We start from the raw sequence: 19,542 nt of genomic DNA on the forward strand, positions 1-19,542 counted from the left end.
GTTAGGGAGGGAGTTTCCTGGATTTTGACCCCAGCGACAGTGAAGGAACGGCCGATATATTTCCAAGTCGGGATGGTGAGTGACTCGGAGGGGAACCTCCAGGTGGGGGTGTTCCCAGGTATCTGCTGCCCTTGTCCTTCTAGATGGTGGAGGTGGTGGGTTTGGAAGGTGCTGCCTAAGGAGCCTTGGTGAGTCGCTGCATCTTGTAGATGGTACACACGGCTGTCACTGTGCGTCGGTGGGGGAGGGAGTGAGTGTTGGTGGTTAGCGTGTCGATCGAGTGGGGCTGCTTTGTCCTGGGTGGTTTCGGGCTTCTCGAGTGTTGTTGGAGCCGCACCCATCCAGGCGAGTGGGGAGTGTTCCATCACACTCCCGACTTGTGCCTTGTAGATGGTGGACAGGCTTTGGGGGAGTCAGGAGGTGAGTTACTCTCCGCAGGATTCCCAGCCTCTGACCTGCTCTGGGAGCCACAGTATTTATACGGCTGGGTCCAGCTCAGTTTCTGGTCAATGGTAACCCCCAGGGTGTTGATAGTGGGGGGGATTCAGTGATGGTGACCCCCAGGATGTTGATAGTGGGGTTTCAGTGATGGTGACCCCCAGGATGTTGATAGTGGGGGGATTCAGTGATGGTGACCCCCAGGGAGTTGACAGTGGGGGATTCAGTGATGGTAACCCCCAGGATGTTGATAGTGGGGGATTCAGTGATGGTGACCCCCAGGATGTTGATAGTGGGGGATTCAGTGATGGTGACCCCCAGGATGTTGATAGTGGGGATTCAGTGATGGTGACCCCCAGGATGTTGATAGTGGGGGGATTCAGTGATGGTAACCCCCAGGATGTTGATAGTGGGGGTTTCAGTGATGGTAACCCCCAGGATGTTGATAGTGGGGGATTCAGTGATGGGGACCCCCAGGATGTTGATAGTGGGGGATTCAGTGATGGTGACCCTCATGGATGTTGATAGTGGGGGATTCAGTGATGGGGACCCTAAGGATGTTGAACTGAATATTTTATCTCTGTTGACAGATCAGTCTCCGGTTTATTATCAGTCGATGGCCTCACTTTGTGTCTCTGGAATGAGACACCTCCCCCCTCCCCCTCCACCCAAGAATGCGGCTCGCTTGATGGCACTCACCCTGATGGCCCAGGCTCAGAGTGTGAGAGAGTGGCAGGAAAGTCGGCAGCTTCTGTCTTCCCCCGAGGAGGATGCAGGGAGCCCCGAGACTGAGCACGAGGATGACAGCAGCCCCCTCTACTCAACAGTGGACCCGCTGAGGAAAGGATCGCCCCGGGACCACTCCCCACCACAAACCAATATCCAGCACGAGTATCGGAGTGATCACCTCACTGCTCAGGTAACATCAGCCAGCACGCAGACACTGCAGCACTCCCTCAGTACTGACCCTCTGACAGTGCGGCACTCCCTCAGTACTGACCCTCTGACAGTGCGGCACTCCCTCAGCACTGACCCTCTGACAGTGCGGCACTCCCTCAGTACTGACCCTCTGACAGTGCGGCACTCCCTCAGTACTGACCCTCTGACAGTGCGGCACTCCCTCAGCACTGACCCTCTGACAGTGCAGCACTCCCTCAGTACTGACCCTCTGACAGTGCGGCACTCCCTCAGTACTGACCCTCTGACAGTGCGGCACTCCCTCAGTACTGACCCTCTGACAGTGCGGCACTCCCTCAGTACTGACCCTCTGACAGTGCGGCACTCCCTCAGTACTGACCCTCTGACAGTGCGGCACTCCCTCAGTACTGACCCTCTGACAGTGCGGCACTCCCTCAGCACTGACCCTCTGACAGTGCGGCACTCCCTCAGTACTGACCCTCTGACAGTGCAGCACTCCCTCAGTACTGACCCTCTGACAGTGCGGCACTCCCTCAGCACTGACCCTCTGACAGTGCAGCACTCCCTCAGCACTGACCCTCTGACAGTGCAGCACTCCCTCAGTACTGACCCTCTGACAGTGCGGCACTCCCTCAGCACTGACCCTCTGACAGTGCGGCACTCCCTCAGCACTGACCCTCTGACAGTGCGGCACTCCCTCAGTACTGACCCTCTGACAGTGCGGCACTCCCTCAGCACTGACCCTCTGACACTGCAGCACTCCCTCAGTACTGACCCTCTGACAGTGCAGCACTCCCTCAGTACTGACCCTCTGACAGTGCGGCGCTCCCTCAGTACTGACCCTCTGACACTGCAGCACTCCCTCAGTACTGACCCTCTGACAGTGCGGCACTCCCTCAGCACTGACCCTCTGACACTGCAGCACTCCCTCAGTACTGACCCTCTGACAGTGCAGCACTCCCTCAGTACTGACCCTCTGACAGTGCGGCGCTCCCTCAGTACTGACCCTCTGACACTGCAGCACTCCCTCAGCACTGACCCTCTGACAGTGCGGCACTCCCTCAGCACTGACCCTCTGACAGTGCGGCACTCCCTCAGCACTGACCCTCTGACAGTGCGGCACTCCCTCAGTACTGACCCTCTGACAGTGTGGCACTCCCTCAGCACTGACCCTCTGACAGTGCGGCACTCCCTCAGTACTGACCCTCTGACAGTGCGGCACTCCCTCAGCACTGACCCTCTGACAGTGCGGCACTCCCTCAGCACTGACCCTCTGACAGTGCGGCACTCCCTCAGTACTGACCCTCTGACAGTGCGGCACTCCCTCAGTACTGACCCTCTGACAGTGCGGCACTCCCTCAGCACTGACCCTCTGACAGTGCGGCACTCACTCAGTACTGACCCTCTGACAGTGCGGCACTCCCTCAGTACTGACCCTCTGACAGTGCGGCACTCCCTCAGTACTGACCCTCTGACAGTGCGGCACTCCCTTAGCACTGACCCTCTGACAGTGCGGCACTCACTCAGCACTGACCCTCTGACAGTGCGGCACTCCCTCAGCACTGACCCTCTGACAGTGCGGCACTCACTCAGTACTGACCCTCTGACAGTGCGGCACTCCCTCAGTACTGACCCTCTGACAGTGCGGCACTCCCTCAGCACTGACCCTCTGACATTGCGGCACTCCCTCAGTACTGACCCTCTGACAGTGCGGCACTCACTCAGCACTGACCCTCTGACAGTGCGGCACTCCCTCAGCACTGACCCTCTGACAGTGCAGCACTCCCTCAGCACTGACCCTATGACAGTACAGTATTCCTTGCTGTGATTGGTTGTGAGGGGAGGGTATATTTGGGGTTTTTTACCCTCTGTCTTTCTCTGTTTTTTCAGAATCGAGTTTCGGTCTCGCCATTCATCCCGAGGGATCTTTACCGTGACGGCCCTGTCAAACTCACCCAGTCCCTGCGTGGTCCCATCTCCCACTGTAGTATCGGCGATTCCACCCACACACTCCCAGAACCGCCTCCATCCTCCCACACCCCTCACCCAGTCCCCCCGTCCCCTCGCCTCCAGCCCCACTCTCCCCCAGGGACCACCTTGTCCTCTAAGAGTGGGACCCCCAGCCCGCCGCAGGGTTACCCACCCAGGCCTGTACTCCGCTGCCAGTCCGTGGCTGCCTTCCCCTGTTTGCCCCCTCCACCCCCTCGGCCCCCTCCCCCGCCTCTACAACCGCCTCAGCCCAACCCTGCCGCCTGCGCCCCTGGGACCCTCCCCAAGTCGCGTTCTCTCGCCAGTCTCCCTTCCTGTCCCCTTTCCCCACTGCTCCCATCCCAGGTTCCCGCCTCGGGACAGCATTCTGAGACTCCAGGCTCCTTCCCGCTGGGAATGCTCGGCTGGGCTTCAGCGCGGGACCCCCACGGGAAGGGGACTGCCAGCGTGGAGGCTGAGAATGAGCTGTACGCCGAGATTGGAGCTGACCCTGGGCAGTCCTGGCTTGACCTGAGGGTCTCTCCCCCCATCCTCCTGCGTTGGGAACCCCCTCAGCCGAAGGGGGGTTATGGGCACCCCATCATACCCAGCCAGCCCCTCCCCCCCGAGGCCCCCCCGCTGCTTCGAGCAGGCAGTGTACCCCACCCCTCGGGTTACCACCCTAACCCCTGCCCGGTGCGGGGGAGGGTCTGCCGAGCGGGGTCAGAGTGTCACCGTCCCCCTTCCTCCACCTGCCTGGGCCCAGGGGTTCACCCAGCCTGCCCCGATCCCCCCGCCCCCTCCCCCTGCCCGGTCGCGGGGAACCATGCCCCCGAGCCTACCTACGTTAACCTGCCAGGGCTGCCCGACTGGAGGGAGAACCCCGCCGCCCCCCGCCAGCACAGCAGGATCCCGCGGCCCGCCTCTCCCCCCTCCCACGCCCTGGGCTGCCCCTTGCCCTATCGGCACAGGGACCAGATAGCGGGGTTCCCCCGGGAGGATGGCAGGGGTACACAGATGGCTCACCCCCGCAGTCGGTCAGACCCCGGTGACGCTGGGGCGGTGGGCTCCGGGAGGGGTCCCGGCTCTGAGCCCCTGTCCCGCTCCCAATCCAGGGCCTCCCCCCGGGGCTGGGCTCCCTCCGAGGGAGCAGGCCACAGACCCGGCGGTCCCCGGTGCCCAATGGCTGCCCATTCCCGCACCGTCCATCCAGCCTTGGTCCGCGCTCTGCGACCTGCGGCCTGGTCCTGTACCCTGCACACCGGAGCCCACCCCCGGGGTCCCGCCTACCCGCAGGAGCCCATCCAGAACCCGTACGCCCCCAGCCCCGAGTGGGGGGGGCAGTTCCCCTCCACCCTGACCCCGCACCACTACCGAGAGGTGATGGTTACCTACCAGGCGGGGCCAGCGGTCAGGTCAGAGGTCAGGCCAGAGGGCCGCACTGCTGACCCTCCGGGGGAGAGGCGCGGCTCGGGGAAGGGTCCCCGCCACCCCGGCCCCTCCCAGCCCCCACCCCACCCCCACACTGCCCTCCATGGCTTCCCGGGTCGGCACGGCACTGTGCTGGTCCCCAGTCGCTATGGCAACCAGCCCCCCGGGCCACCCGGCCCTCCCCTCTACCAGCTGGGGCGTGGGTGGACGCACCGACACTCGGAGGGAGCTCCCCACAGGCCGGGGCGGGTGGACAGGCCTGAACGCAGCTTCTGCTGATGTGGCCATGTGGGGGTAAAACCCAACACTGACCCATCAGGACCGGGGGCGGGGGGGGGGGCGTTGAGGAGAAGGGGGGGGGGGAGGGGGGGCTCGGAGAGATATTCCCTCAGTCACAGATCTCTCTCCCTCCTCCCCTCTCCTCTCCCCTCAATTCACCCATCCTCCCCACACCCTCACCATGACCGCCCCCCCCCCGCCCCCCCCAACATGACTCCAGCCCCCCTCGGGTCCCAGGCACCCCCTCCCCCCACTGACACTGTCCTGACACTGAGATCGAGATGCCTCGGCCTAGTACGACCAGACTGAACCCTCTGGAAATGCCCCCTGCCACTCCCCCCTCCCCCGACCTCTCCACCCCGCCGTCCGCCGACCCCTTCCCACACTGGCCAGGCCCCCGGAGCCAGTGACAACCGCAACAGAGAGGCACCCAGGCAATGTCCACCGGCAACGATGGAAGCTTTTCGCTGGGAGCGAGAGGGGAAAGGTCGGAGGATGACCTTTGACCAGCGGGGCTGGACATTCTGCTTCTGCTCGGTTATCTGCGGCATTGCTGGAGAAGGATGGGGGGGGGGGGGGCAGGGTCGCGGGTGGCGGGTGAGTGTTGCGAGATGGCGGGGATCAGGGGGAGACTCGGAGCATTGGCAGTGACTGCACGGAACTCTGACACAAACTCACCCAAATCCGCCTGGACAAACCCCAAGAGAATCGGCAGCGGAGAACTCTCAACGTGGAAACTCAGTCAGTCCAACTCTCGTCTGCTCAACTCCCACCGTGACAGGAGTGGGTTCGTGTGTCAAACCCTGGCTCCAACCCCATTCAAACGCTTCATTAAAACCCTCTGTATCTAACCCCGTGCTGTACCTGTCCTGGGAGTGTTTGATGGGGACAGTGGAGAGGGAGCTTTACTCTGTATCTAACACCGTGCTGTACCTGTCCTGGGAGTGTTTGATGGGGACAGTGTAGAGGGAGCTTTACTCTGTATCTAACCCCGTGCTGTACCTGTCCTGGGAGTGTTTGATGGGGGACAGTGTAGAGGGAGCTTTACTCTGTATCTAACCCCGTGCTGTCCCTGTCCTGGGAGTGTTTGATGGGGACAGTGTAGAGGGAGCTTTACTCTGTATCTAACCCCGTGCTGTACCTGTCCTGGGAGTGTCTGATGGGGGACAGTGTAGAGGGAGCTTTACTCTGTATCTCACCCCGTGCTGTACCTGTCCTGGGAGTGTTTGATGGGGACAGTGTAGAGGGAGCTTTACTCTGTATCTAACCCTGTGCTGTACCTGTCCTGGGAGTGTTTGATGGGGACAGGGTAGAGGGAGCTTTACTCTGTATCTAACCCCGTGCTGTACCTGTCCTGGGAGTGTTTGATGGGGGACAGTGTAGAGGGAGCTTTACTCTGTATCTAACCCCGTGCTGTACCTGTCCTGGGAGTGTTTGATGGGGGACAGTGTAGAGGGAGCTTTACTCTGTATCTCACCCCGTGCTGTACCTGTCCTGGGAGTGTTTGATGGGGACAGTGTAGAGGGAGCTTTACTCTGTATCTAACCCTGTGTTGTCCCTGTCCTGGGAGTGTTTGATGGGACAGTGTAGAGGGAGCTTTACTCTGTATCTAACCCCATGCTGTACCTGTCCTGGGAGTGTTTGATGGGGACAGTGTAGAGGGAGCTTTACTCTGTATCTAACCCCGTGTTGTCCCTGTCCTGGGAGTGTTTGATGGGGACAGTGTAGAGGGAGCTTTACTCTGTATCTAACCCCGTGCTGTACCTGTCCTGGGAGTGTTTGATGGGGACAGTGTAGAGGGAGCTTTACTCTGTATCTAACCCCGTGTTGTCCCTGTCCTGGGAGTGTTTGATGGGGGACAGTGTAGAGGGAGCTTTACTCTGTATCTAACCCCGTGCTGTACCTGTCCTGGGAGTGTTTGATGGGGACAGTGTAGAGGGAGCTTTACTCTGTATCTAACCCCGTGCTGTACCTGTCCTGGGAATGTGTGATGGGGACAGTGTAGAGGGAGCTTTACTCTGTATCTAACCCCGTGCTGTACCTGTCCTGGGAGTGTTTGATGGGGACAGTGTAGAGGGAGCTTTACTCTGTATCTAACCCCGTGCTGTACCTGTCCTGGGAATGTGTGATGGGGACAGTGTAGAGGGAGCTTTACTCTGTATCTAACCCCGTGCTGTACCTGTCCTGGGAGTGTTTGATGGGGACAGTGTAGAGGGAGCTTTACTCTGTATCTAACCCCGTGCTGTACCTGTCCTGGGAATGTGTGATGGGGACAGTGTAGAGGGAGCTTTACTCTGTATCTAACCCCGTGCTGTACCTGTCCTGGGAGTGTTTGATGGGGACAGTGTAGAGGGAGCTTTACTCTGTATCTAACCCCGTGCTGTACCTGTCCTGGGAGTGTTTGATGGGGGACAGTGTAGAGGGAGCTTTACTCTGTATCTAACCCCGTGCTGTACCTGTCCTGGGAGTGTTTGATGGGGGACAGTGTAGAGGGAGCTTTACTCTGTATCTAACCCCGTGCTGTACCTGTCCTGGGAGTGTTTGATGGGGGACAGTGTAGAGGGAGCTTTACTCTGTATCTAACCCCGTGCTGTACCTGTCCTGGGAGTGTTTGATGGGGGACAGTGTAGAGGGAGCTTTACTCTGTATCTAACCCCGTGCTGTACCTGTCCTGGGAGTGTTTGATGGGGACAGTGTAGAGGGAGCTTTACTCTGTATCTAACCCCGTGCTGTACCTGTCCTGGGAGTGTTTGATGGGGACAGTGTAGAGGGAGCTTTACTCTGTATCTAACCCCGTGCTGTACCTGTCCTGGGAGTGTTTGATGGGGACAGTGTAGAGGGAGCTTTACTCTGTATCTAACCCCGTGCTGTACCTGTCCTGGGAGTGTTTGATGGGGACAGTGTAGAGGGAGCTTTACTCTGTATCTAACCCCGTGCTGTACCTGTCCTGGGAATGTGTGATGGGGACAGTGTAGAGGGAGCTTTACTCTGTATCTAACCCCGTGCTGTACCTGTCCTGGGAGTGTTTGATGGGGACAGTGTAGAGGGAGCTTTACTCTGTATCTAACCCCGTGCTGTACCTGTCCTGGGAATGTGTGATGGGGACAGTGTAGAGGGAGCTTTACTCTGTATCTAACCCCGTGCTGTACCTGTCCTGGGAGTGTTTGATGGGGACAGTGTAGAGGGAGCTTTACTCTGTATCTAACCCCGTGCTGTACCTGTCCTGGGAATGTGTGATGGGGACAGTGTAGAGGGAGCTTTACTCTGTATCTAACCCCGTGCTGTACCTGTCCTGGGAGTGTTTGATGGGGACAGTGTAGAGGGAGCTTTACTCTGTATCTAACCCCGTGCTGTACCTGTCCTGGGAGTGTTTGATGGGGGACAGTGTAGAGGGAGCTTTACTCTGTATCTAACCCCGTGCTGTACCTGTCCTGGGAGTGTTTGATGGGGGACAGTGTAGAGGGAGCTTTACTCTGTATCTAACCCCGTGCTGTACCTGTCCTGGGAGTGTTTGATGGGGGACAGTGTAGAGGGAGCTTTACTCTGTATCTAACCCCGTGCTGTACCTGTCCTGGGAGTGTTTGATGGGGGACAGTGTAGAGGGAGCTTTACTCTGTATCTAACCCCATGCTGTACCTGTCCTGGGAGTGTTTGATGGGGACAGTGTAGAGGGAGCTTTACTCTGTATCTAACCCCGTGCTGTACCTGTCCTGGGAGTGTTTGATGGGGACAGTGTAGAGGGAGCTTTACTCTGTATCTAACCCCGTGCTGTACCTGTCCTGGGAGTGTTTGATGGGGGACAGTGTAGAGGGAGCTTTACTCTGTATCTAACCCCGTGCTGTACCTGTCCTGGGAGTGTTTGATGGGGACAGTGTAGAGGGAGCTTTACTCTGTATCTAACCCCGTGCTGTACACGGGGTGTGTGGTAAGGTACGGGTCCCACACACACTGACTCTCACTGGGGTACGGGTTCCACACACACTGACTCTGACTGGGGTAGGGGTCCCACACACACTGACTCTCACTGGGGTACGGGTCCCACACACACTGACTCTCACTGGGGTATGGGTCCCACACACACTGATTCTCACTGGGGTACGGGTCCCACACACACTGACTCTCACTGGGGTACGGGTCCCACACACACTGACTCTCACTGGGGTACGGGTCCCACACACCCTGACTCTCACTGGGGTACGGGTTCCACACACACTGACTCTCACTGGGGTACGGGTCCCACACACACTGACTCTCACTGGGGTACGGGTTCCACACACACTGACTCTCACTGGGGTACGGGTTCCACACACACTGACTCTCACTGGGGTACGGGTTCCACACACACTGACTCTCACTGGGGTATGGATTCCACACACACTGACTCTCACTGGGGTATGGGTTCCACACACACTGACTCTCACTGGGGTACGGGTCCCTCACACACTGACTCTCACTGGGGTACGGATTCCACACACACTGACTCTCACTGGGGTAGGGGTCCCACACACACTGACTCTCACTGGGGTAGGGGTTCCACACACACTGACTCTCACTGGGGTAGGGGTCCCACACACACTGACTCTCACTGGGGTACGGGTCCCACACACACTGACTCTCACTGGGGTACGGGTCCCACACACCCTGACTCTCACTGGGGTACGGGTTCCACACACACTGACTCTCACTGGGGTACGGGTTCCACACACACTGACTCTCACTGGGGTACGGGTCCCACACACACTGACTCTCACTGGGGTACGGGTTCCACACACACTGACTCTGACTGGGGTAGGGGTCCCACACACACTGACTCTCACTGGGGTACGGGTCCCACACACACTGACTCTCACTGGGGTACGGGTCCCACACACACTGACTCTCACTGGGGTACGGGTCCCACACACACTGACTCTCACTGGGGTACGGGTCCCACACACACTGACTCTCACTGGGGTACGGGTCCCACACACACTGACTCTCACTGGGGTACGGGTCCCACACACACTGACTCTCACTGGGGTACGGGTCCCACACACACTGACTCTCACTGGGGTACGGGTTCCACACACACTGACTCTCACTGGGGTACGGGTCCCACACACACTGACTCTCACTGGGGTACGGGTCCCACACACACTGACTCTCACTGGGGTACGGGTTCCACACACACTGACTCTCACTGGGGTAGGGGGTGAGGTTGAGGAGCTGTGTCTGACATCAGAGAGAGGGTGGGGGATGAGGGTTGAGTTGCTGACTCACTCCAGTGTTTGTTTTGGGACCAGTGAAACTGGTGGAACTGGTTTCTCTCTCCGTGTCTCACAAGAGCAGGAGGCATCTTCAGTCCCTAGGAGTTTTGTCAGCTCTGTCTGTCTGACTGAGGTTTTGTTGTTGTAAACACTGCCCTATTCACAGGGCGATGCTGCTTCTGGCTGGGGTCTAGACCAAGAGAGGGGGCAGCAACGCAAAATCCCCCCCCCCCCCCCAGTTTAGGAAGCTGGGGAGAGACAGAGAGAGAAAAAGAGAGAGAGAGAGACAGAGAGAGAGAGAGACAGAGAGAGACACAGAGAGAGACAGAGACAGAGAGAGAGACAGAGAGAGAGACAGAGAGAGAGAGAGACAGAGAGAGACACAGAGAGAGACAGAGACAGAGAGAGAGACACAGAGAGAGACAGAGACAGAGAGAGAGACAGAGAGAGAGACAGAGAGAGAGAGAGAGAGAGAAAGAGAGAGAGAGAGAGACAGAGAGAGAGAGAGACAGAGAGAGAGAGAGAGAGAGAGAGAGTGAGAGAGAGAGAGAGAGAGAGACAGAGAGAGAGTGAGACAGAGACAGAGAGAGAGAGAGAGAGACAGACAGAGAGAGAGACAGAGAGAGAGAAAGACAGAAAGAGAGAGAGAGAGAGGATAATGAGAGAGAGGCGGAGAGGTTTAGGGAGGGGAATTCCAGAGCTGAGGGTCCCCCCCCCCCGGGCAGCTGAAGGCACGGCCGCCAATGGCGGGGCGATGGAATCGGGGGATGCTCGAGAGGCCGGAATTGGAGAAGCGCAAAAAACTCGGGGGTGGTGGGGAGTTAGATCATAGAATCCCTACAATGCAGAAGGAGGCCATTCAGCCCATCGAGTCTGCACCGACTACAATCCCACCCAGACCCTATCCCCAGAACCCCATGCATTTACCCTAGCTAGTCCCCCTGACACAATGGGGCAATTTAGCACGGCCAATCCACCTAACCCGCACATCTTTCGGAGTGTGGGAGGAAACCGGAGCACCCGGAGGAAACCCACAGACACGGGGAGAACGTGCAGATTCCACACAGGCAGTGACCCGAGCCGGGAATGGAACCCGAGTCCCTGGCGCTGTGAGGCAGCAGCGCTAACCACCGTGCTACCCCAGGTTGTAGGGGCTGGAGGAGGTTACAGGGATAGGGAGGGGTGTAGGGGCTGTAGGAGGTTACAGAGATAGGGAGGGGTGTAGGGGCTGGAGGAGGTTACAGAGATAGGGAGGGGTGTAGGGGCTGGAGGAGGTTACAGAGATAGGGAGGGGTGTAGGGGCTGGAGGAGGTTACAGAGATAGGGAGGGGTGTAGGGGCTGGAGGAGGTTACAGAGATAGGGAGGGGTGTAGGGGCTGGAGGAGGTTACAGAGATAGGGAGGGGTGTAGGGGCTGGAGGAGGTTACAGAGATAGGGAGGGGTGTAGGGGCTGGAGGAGGTTACAGAGATAGGGAGGGGTGTAGGGGGCTGTAGGAGGTTACAGAGATAGGGAGGGGTGTAGGGGCTGGAGGAGGTTACAGAGATAGGGAGGGTGTAGGGGCTGGAGGAGGTTACAGAGATAGGGAGGGGTGTAGGGGCTGGAGGAGGTTACAGAGATAGGGAGGGGTGTAGGGGCTGGAGGAGGTTACAGGGATAGGGAGGGGTGTAGGGGCTGGAGGAGGTTACAGAGATAGGGGAGGGGTGTAGGGGCTGGAGGAGGTTACAGAGATAGGGAGGGGTGTAGGGGCTGGAGGAGGTTACAGAGATAGGGAGGGGTGTAGGGGCTGGAGGAGGTTACAGAGATAGGGAGGGGTGTAGGGGCTGGAGGAGGTTACAGAGATAGGGAGGGGTGTAGGGGGCTGTAGGAGGTTACAGAGATAGGGAGGGGTGTAGGGGCTGGAGGAGGTTACAGAGATAAGGGAGGGTGTAGGGGCTGGAGGAGGTTACAGAGATAGGGAGGGGTGTAGGGGCTGGAGGAGGTTACAGAGATAGGGAGGGGTGTAGGGGCTGGAGGAGGTTACAGAGATAGGGAGGGGTGTAGGGGCTGGAGGAGGTTACAGAGATAGGGAGGGGTGTAGGGGCTGGAGGAGGTTATAGAGATAGCGAGGGGGTGTAGGGGCTGGAGGAGGTTACAGAGATAGGGAGGGGGTGTAGGGGCTGGAGGAGGTTACAGAGATAGGGAGGGGTGTAGGGGCTGGAGGAGGTTACAGAGATAGGGAGGGGTGTAGGGGCTGGAGGAGGTTTACAGAGATAGGGAGGGGTGTAGGGCTGGAGGAGGTTACAGAGATAGGGAGGGGTGTAGGGGGCTGTAGGAGGTTACAGAGATAGGGAGGGGTGTAGGGGCTGGAGGAGGTTACAGAGATAGGGAGGGGTGTAGGGGCTGGAGGAGGTTACAGAGATAGGGAGGGGTGTAGGGGCTGGAGGAGGTTACAGAGATAGGGAGGGGTGTAGGGGCTGGAGGAGGTTACAGAGATAGGGAGGGGTGTAGGGGGCTGGAGGAGGTTACAGAGATAGGGAGGGGTGTAGGGGGCTGGAGGAGGTTACAGAGATAGGGAGGGGTGTAGGGGCTGGAGGAGGTTACAGAGATAGGGAGGAGTATAGGGGCTGGAGGAGGTTACAGAGATAGGGAGGGGTGTAGGGGCTGGAGGAGGTTACAGAGATACGGAGGGGGTGCAGGGGCTGGAGGAGGTTACAGAGATAGGGAGGGGTGTCGGGCTGGAGGAGGTTACAGAGATAGGGAGGGGTGTAAGGGCTGGAGGAGGTTACGGAGAAAGGGAGGCGTGTAGGGGCTGGAGGAGGTTACAGAGATAGGGAGGGGTGTAGGGGGCTGTAGGAGGTTACAGAGATAGGGAGGGGTGTAGGGGCTGGAGGAGGTTACAGAGATAGGGAGGGGTGTAGGGGCTGGAGGAGGTTACAGAGATAGGGAGGGGTGTAGGGGCTGGAGGAGGTTACAGAGATAGGGAGGGGTGTAGGGGCTGGAGGAGGTTACAGAGATAGGGAGGGGTGTAGGGGCTGGAGGAGGTTACAGAGATAGGGAGGGGTGTAGGGGCTGGAGGAGGTTACAGAGATAGGGAGGGGTGTAGGGGCTGGAGGAGGTTACAGAGATAGGGAGGGGTGTAGGGGCTGGAGGAGGTTACAGAGATAGCGAGGGGTGTAGGGGCTGGAGGAGGTTACAGAGATAGGTAGGGGTGTAGGGGCTGGAGGAGGTTACAGAGATAGGGAGGGGTGTAGGGGCTGGAGGAGGTTACAGAGATAGGGAGGGGTGTAGGGGCTGGAGGAGGTTACAGAGATAGGGAGGGGTGTAGGGGGCTGTAGGAGGTTACAGAGATAGGGAGGGGTGTAGGGGCTGGAGGAGGTTACAGAGATAGGGAGGGGTGTAGGGGCTGGAGGAGGTTACAGAGATAGGGAGGGGTGTAGGGGCTGGAGGAGGTTACAGAGATAGGGAGGGGTGTAGGGGCTGGAGGAGGTTACAGAGATAGGGAGGGGTGTAGGGGCTGGAGGAGGTTACAGAGATAGGGAGGGGTGTAGGGGGCTGGAGGAGGTTACAGAGATAGGGAGGGGTGTAGGGGCTGGAGGAGGTTACAGAGATAGGGAGGAGTATAGGGGCTGGAGGAGGTTACAGAGATAGGGAGGGGTGTAGGTGCTGGAGGAGGTTACAGAGATACGGAGGGGGTGCAGGGGCTGGAGGAGGTTACAGAGATAGGGAGGGGGTGTAAGGGCTGGAGGAGGTTACGGAGAAAGGGAGGCGTGTAGGGGCTGGAGGAGGTTACAGAGATAGGGAGGGGCGTAGGGGCTGGAGGAGGTTACAGAGATATTGAGGGGTGTAGGGGCTGGAGGTGATTACAGAGATAGGGAAGGGGTGTAAGGGCTGGAGGGGGTGTAAGGGCTGGAGGAGGTTACAGAGATAGGGAGGGGTGTAGGGGCTGGAGGAGGTTACAGAGATAGGGAGGGGGTGTAGGGGCTGGAGGAGGTTACAGAGATAGGGAGGGGTGTAGGGGCTGGAGGAGGTTACAGAGATAGGGAGGGGCTGGAGGAGATTACAGAGATAGGGAGGGGGTGTAGGGCTGGAGGGGATTACAGAGACAGGGAGGGGTGTAGGAGTGGAGGAGGTTACAGAGATAGGGAGGGGGTGTAGGGGTGGAGGAGGTTACAGAGATAGGGAGGGGGTGTAGGAGCTGGAGGAGGTTACGGAGATAGGGAGGGGTGTAGGGGCTGGAGGAGGTTTCAGAGAGAGGGAGGGGTGTAGGGGCTGGAGGAGGTTACGGAGATAGGGAGGGGTGTAGGAGGTTACAGAGATAGGGAGGGGGTGTAGGGGCTGGAGGAGGTTACAGAGATAGGGGGGGTGTAGGGGCTGGAGGAGGTTACAGAGATAGGGAGGGGTGTAGGGGCTGGAGGAGGTTACAGAGATAGGGAGGGGATGTAGGGGCTGGAGGAGGTTACAGAGATAGGGAGGGGTGTAGGGGCTGGAGGAGGTTACGGAGATAGGGAGGGGTGTAGGAGGTTACAGAGATAGGGAGGGGGTGTAGGGGCTGGAGGAGGTTACAGAGATAGGGGTGGTGTAGGGGCTGGAGGAGGTTACAGAGATAGGGAGGGGTGTAGGGGCTGGAAGAGGTTACAGAGATAGGGAGGGGTGTAGGGGCTGGAGGAGGTTACAGAGATAGGGAGGGGGTGTAGGGGCTGGAGGAGGTTACAGAGATAGGGAGGGGATGTCGGGGCTGGAGAAGGTTACAGTGATAGGGAGGGGGTGTAGGGTCTGGAGGAGGTTACAGAGCTACTGTGCCCTTCTGTTTCTCTGTCTGAAGTGGATAACTGCACATTTACCCACGCTATACTGTACTTGCCACTCATTCAGTTTGTCTAAATCATCTCGAATTCTCTTAACATCCTCCTCACCACTCCCATTCCCGGCAAGTTCCGTCCTAGCAGCAAACTTGGGAATATTACATTTAGTTCCCTCATTCAAGTGAATGATGTATATTGTTCATAGCTCGGGCCCAAACACTAATTCCTGTGGCACCTGCTCGTCACTATCTGGCTCTTAGAAAAAGATGTGGAGATGCCGGCGTTGGACTGGGGTAAGCACAGTAAGAAGTCTCACAACACCAGGTTAAAGTCCAACAGGTTTATTTGGTAGCAAATACCATAAGCTTTCGGAGCAATGCTCCTTCGTCAGATGGAGTGGTCTCTGTTCTCAAACAGTGCACAGACACAGAAATCAAATTACAGAATACTGATTAGAATGCAAATCTCTACATCCAGCCAGGTCTTAAATGCACAGACAATGTGGGTGGAGGGAGCATTCAACACAGGTTAAAGAGATGTGTATTGTCTCCAGACAGAACAGCCAGTGAAATTCTGCAAGTCCAGGAGGCAAGCTGTGGGGGTTACTGATAATGTGACATAAATCCAACATCCCGGTTTAGACCGTCCTCATGTGTGCGGAACTTGGCTATCAGTTTCTGCTCAGCGACTCTGCGCTGTCGTGTGTCGTGAAGGCCGCCTTGGAGAACGCTTACCTGAAGATCCAAGGCTGAATGCCCGTGACCGCTGAAGTGCTCCCCGACAGGAAGAGAACAGTCTTGCCTGGTGATTGTCGAGCGGTGTTCATTCATCCGTTGTCGTAGCGTCTGCATGGTTTCCCCAATGTACCATGCCTCGGGACATCCTTTCTTGCAGCGTATCAGGTAGACGACGTTGAAAAAGACCCATTTATTCCGACTCGTCTGGTTCCCATCTGCTTACCAATTCTCAATATATCAGCTCCAATCCCGTGTGCTTTAATTTTACACACTAACCTCTTGTGGGACTTTATCAAAAAGCTTTCTGACAATCCAAATACATCGCATCTGCAGGTTCTCCTTTATCCATCCTGCTCGTTACATCCTTTACAATCTTCTGTAGGTTTGTCAAACAAGATTTCCCTCATAAATCCAGGTTGACTTTGATATTTTCTAAGTGTCCTGTTATCACATCCTTTATAATAGACTCTAACATTTTCCTGATCACTGATGTCCGGCTAACCGGCCTATAATTCCCGGTTTTCACCTTTCCTCCATTTTTAGATAGCGGAGTTATATTGGGCACTCTCCAATCTGCCAGGAATGTTCCAGAATTTTGGAAGGTAACAAGGGAACCTACATTTGACTTCACTAATCCTTTTCCAGACGACTTTTCTGTTACTCTCATACTCTGTGTTTCCCTCTTAATCAATCTCTTTGTCCTTCTTTGCTGTATTCAGAACATCTCCCAATCCTCCAACTTCATACTTTTGAGTTCCAACCTTCTCCCTGTGGCACAGTGGTTAGCGCTGCCGCCTCACAGCGCCAGGGACCCGGGTTCGATTCCCGGGGGCACGGTGACACAGTGGTTAGCGCTGCTGTCTCACAGCGCCAGGGACCCGGGTTCGATTCCCGGGGGCACGGTGACACAGTGGTTAGCGCTGCTGCCTCACAGCGCCAGGGACCCGGGTTCGATTCCCGGGGACACGGTGACACAGTGGTTAGCGCTGCTGCCTCACAGCGCCAGGGACCCGGGTTCGATTCCCGGGGGCACGGTGACACAGTGGTTAGCGCTGCTGCCTCACAGTGCCAGGGACCCGGGTTCGATTCCCGGGGGCACGGTGGCACGGAGGGTTAGCGCTGCTGCCTCACAGCGCCAGGGACCCGGGTTCGATTCCTGGGGGCACGGTGACACAGTGGTTAGCGCTGCTGCCTCACAGCACCAGGGACCCGGGTTCGATTCCCGGGGGCACAGTGACACAGTGGTTAGCGCTGCTGCCTCACAGCGCCAGGGACCCGGGTTCGATTCCCGGGGGCACGGTGACACAGTGGTTAGCGCTGCTGCCTCACAGCGCCAGGGACCCGGGTTCCATTCCTGGCTCGGGTCACTGTGGGTGTGGAGTCTGCACGTTCTCCCCGTGTCTGCGTGGGTTTCCTCCGGGTGGTCCAGTTTCCTCCCACAGTGCTGGTTAGGTGGATTGGCTATGCTACATTTTCCCTCAGCGTACCCAAACAGGCGCCGGGGCGTGGCGACTGGGGGATTTTCACAGTAACTTCATTGCAGTGTTAATGTAAGCCTATTTGTGACACCGATATTTCACTCCCGAAAAGGCCGCCTCTCACTTTTCTCTGCCCCCCGGTCAGAGACTCCCCCCCCGCCGCTGGTCAGAGACTCCCCCCCCGCCGCTGGTCAGAGACTCCCCCCCCGCCGCTGGTCAGAGACTCCCCCCCCGCCGCTGGTCAGAGACTCCCCCCCCCCCGGTCAGAGGCTCCCCCCCGCCGCTGGTCAGAGACTCCCCCCCCCGCCGCTGGTCAGAGACTCCCCCCCCCCGCCGCTGGTCAGAGACTCTCCCCCCCCCGGTCAGAGACTCCCCCCCCGCCGCTGGTCAGAGACTCCCCCCAATCCGTGGCAATCTCTCTCTCGACCCCTATCTATCCCTCCTTAATATCCCGAAAACTGCAATCAAATCTCTCTCCCTCCGTTAACCTTCTAAATTCCAGGGAATACCAGTCTTGTTTCTCTTAAATCTCGCCTCGTGAATAAACCCTCGCAGCGCTGGTCTCCTTCTGGTAAATCGATGCCGCGCTCCCTCCGAGGGTCAGTGTTTCGCTGCCCGAGGTGTGGCGGGGGCTCAGAACTGTTCACACTGACCCCGGGTGGGGTCTGACCAGGGCATCACCCAGAGGAAGCACAGTTCCTGCTCCCTGCGAGAGGGAGAGAGAGAACGGTGTCCCATTGGCTCACTGGGATTAATCTCTGTCTCTGTTGATGGGAGTTGGAATGAAAGTTGAGCATGGGTCCCAGAGGCAGATTACTTTTCCAACATCCCAGAGTTCCATCACTTCCAAGAGAGGAGGGAGGGTTCTGTGACTGCGCAGGATTGGGATTTAGCCCAGCGAGGGACACTAGAGGGTCAGCCCTCTCTCGCAGTCCCTTTACCCGAGGGACAACACAGCCAGATGTTCCAGAGGAAAACCAGCAGCTGGAACTGGAGGGAACCATACATCTGGGAAGGAAAGCTGCCAACTTTACCCAGACTGGCCCTTGTGGAACTCACTGAATAGACAAACAAGACATGGAGACATCCAAACATAAAACCTTCGCCCCGTTTCTCTCTCACACAATCATAGAGGTCATAGAATCCCTACAGTGAAGGAGGAGCCATTTGGCCCATCGAGTCTGCACCAACCACAATCCCACCCAGGCCCTATCCCCATAACCCCATGCATTTACCCCAGCTAGTTCCCATGACACCAAGGGGCAATTTACCCTGGCCAATCCACGTAACCCACACATCTATGGACTGTGGGAGGAAACCGATTGGTGCGTGACCTCAGACTTTTGTATCTTTTTCCCAAAGGAAGAAGGTGGAAGAGAGAATGTCCGGGGTACGTGGGGTCCTTAATTATGCTGGCTGCTTTTCCCGAGGCAGCGGGAAGTGTAGACAGAGTCAATGGATGGGAGGCTGGTTTGCGTGATGGATTGGGCCACATTCACAACCTTTTGTCATTCCTTGCGGTCTTGGGCAGAGCAGGAGCCATACCAAGCTGTGGTACAACCAGAAAGAATGCTTTCCATGGAGCATCTGTAAAAGTTGGAGAGAGTCGTAACTGACACGCCAAATTTCCTTAGTCTCCTGAGAAAGTAGAGGCGTTGGTGGGGCTTTCTTAACTATAGTGTCGGCGTGGGGGGACCAGGACAGGTTGTTGGTGATCTGGACACCGAAAAACTTGATGCTCTTGACCCTTTCTACTTCATCCACATTGATGGTTGTGTTGTTGGATGATAAACACTGGCCTTGCCCTCTGCGAGTGAAGAAACTCGATCTCATGACTCCTGGGATACCAAGCGGTGACTCCCAGTGGATCGGGTTCCATACTTAGAACATAGAACATAGAACAGTACAGCACAGAACAGGCCCTTCGGCCCACGATGTTGTGCCGAGCTTTATCTGAAACCAAGATCAAGCTATCCCACTCCCTATCATCCTGGTGTGCTCCATGTGCCTATCCAATAACCGCTTAAATGTTTCTAAAGTGTCTGACTCCACTATCACTGCAGGCAGTCCATTCCACACCCCAACCACTCTCTGCGTAAAGAACCTAACTCTGATATCCTTCCTATATCTCCCACCATGAACCCTATAGTTATGCCCCCTTGTAATAGCTCCATCCACCCGAGGAAATAGTCTTTGAACGTTCACTCTATCTATCCCCTTCATCATTTTATACACCTCTATTAAGTCTCCCCTCAGCCTCCTCCG

The 19,542-nt window shown here is 57.4% G+C and overlaps 1 protein-coding gene across 1 annotated transcript; it reads left to right on the forward strand.

The window, feature by feature from the left end:
• Nucleotides 1-1,028: 1,028 nt before the first annotated feature.
• LOC144488567 (uncharacterized) lies at nucleotides 1,029-10,474 on the forward strand (the record flags this gene model as incomplete). The annotated part of the gene is made up of 3 exons (XM_078206628.1): nucleotides 1,029-1,357; nucleotides 3,247-4,739; nucleotides 10,447-10,474. Coding segments are annotated over 3 exons (1,850 nt in total), but the record flags the coding sequence as incomplete, so codon positions are not given.
• Between the last annotated feature and the right edge of the window lie 9,068 nt (nucleotides 10,475-19,542).

This window comes from Mustelus asterias, unplaced genomic scaffold (assembly GCF_964213995.1).
Source record: "Mustelus asterias unplaced genomic scaffold, sMusAst1.hap1.1 HAP1_SCAFFOLD_1667, whole genome shotgun sequence".
In the NCBI taxonomy this organism is placed as follows: Eukaryota; Metazoa; Chordata; class Chondrichthyes; order Carcharhiniformes; family Triakidae; genus Mustelus; species Mustelus asterias.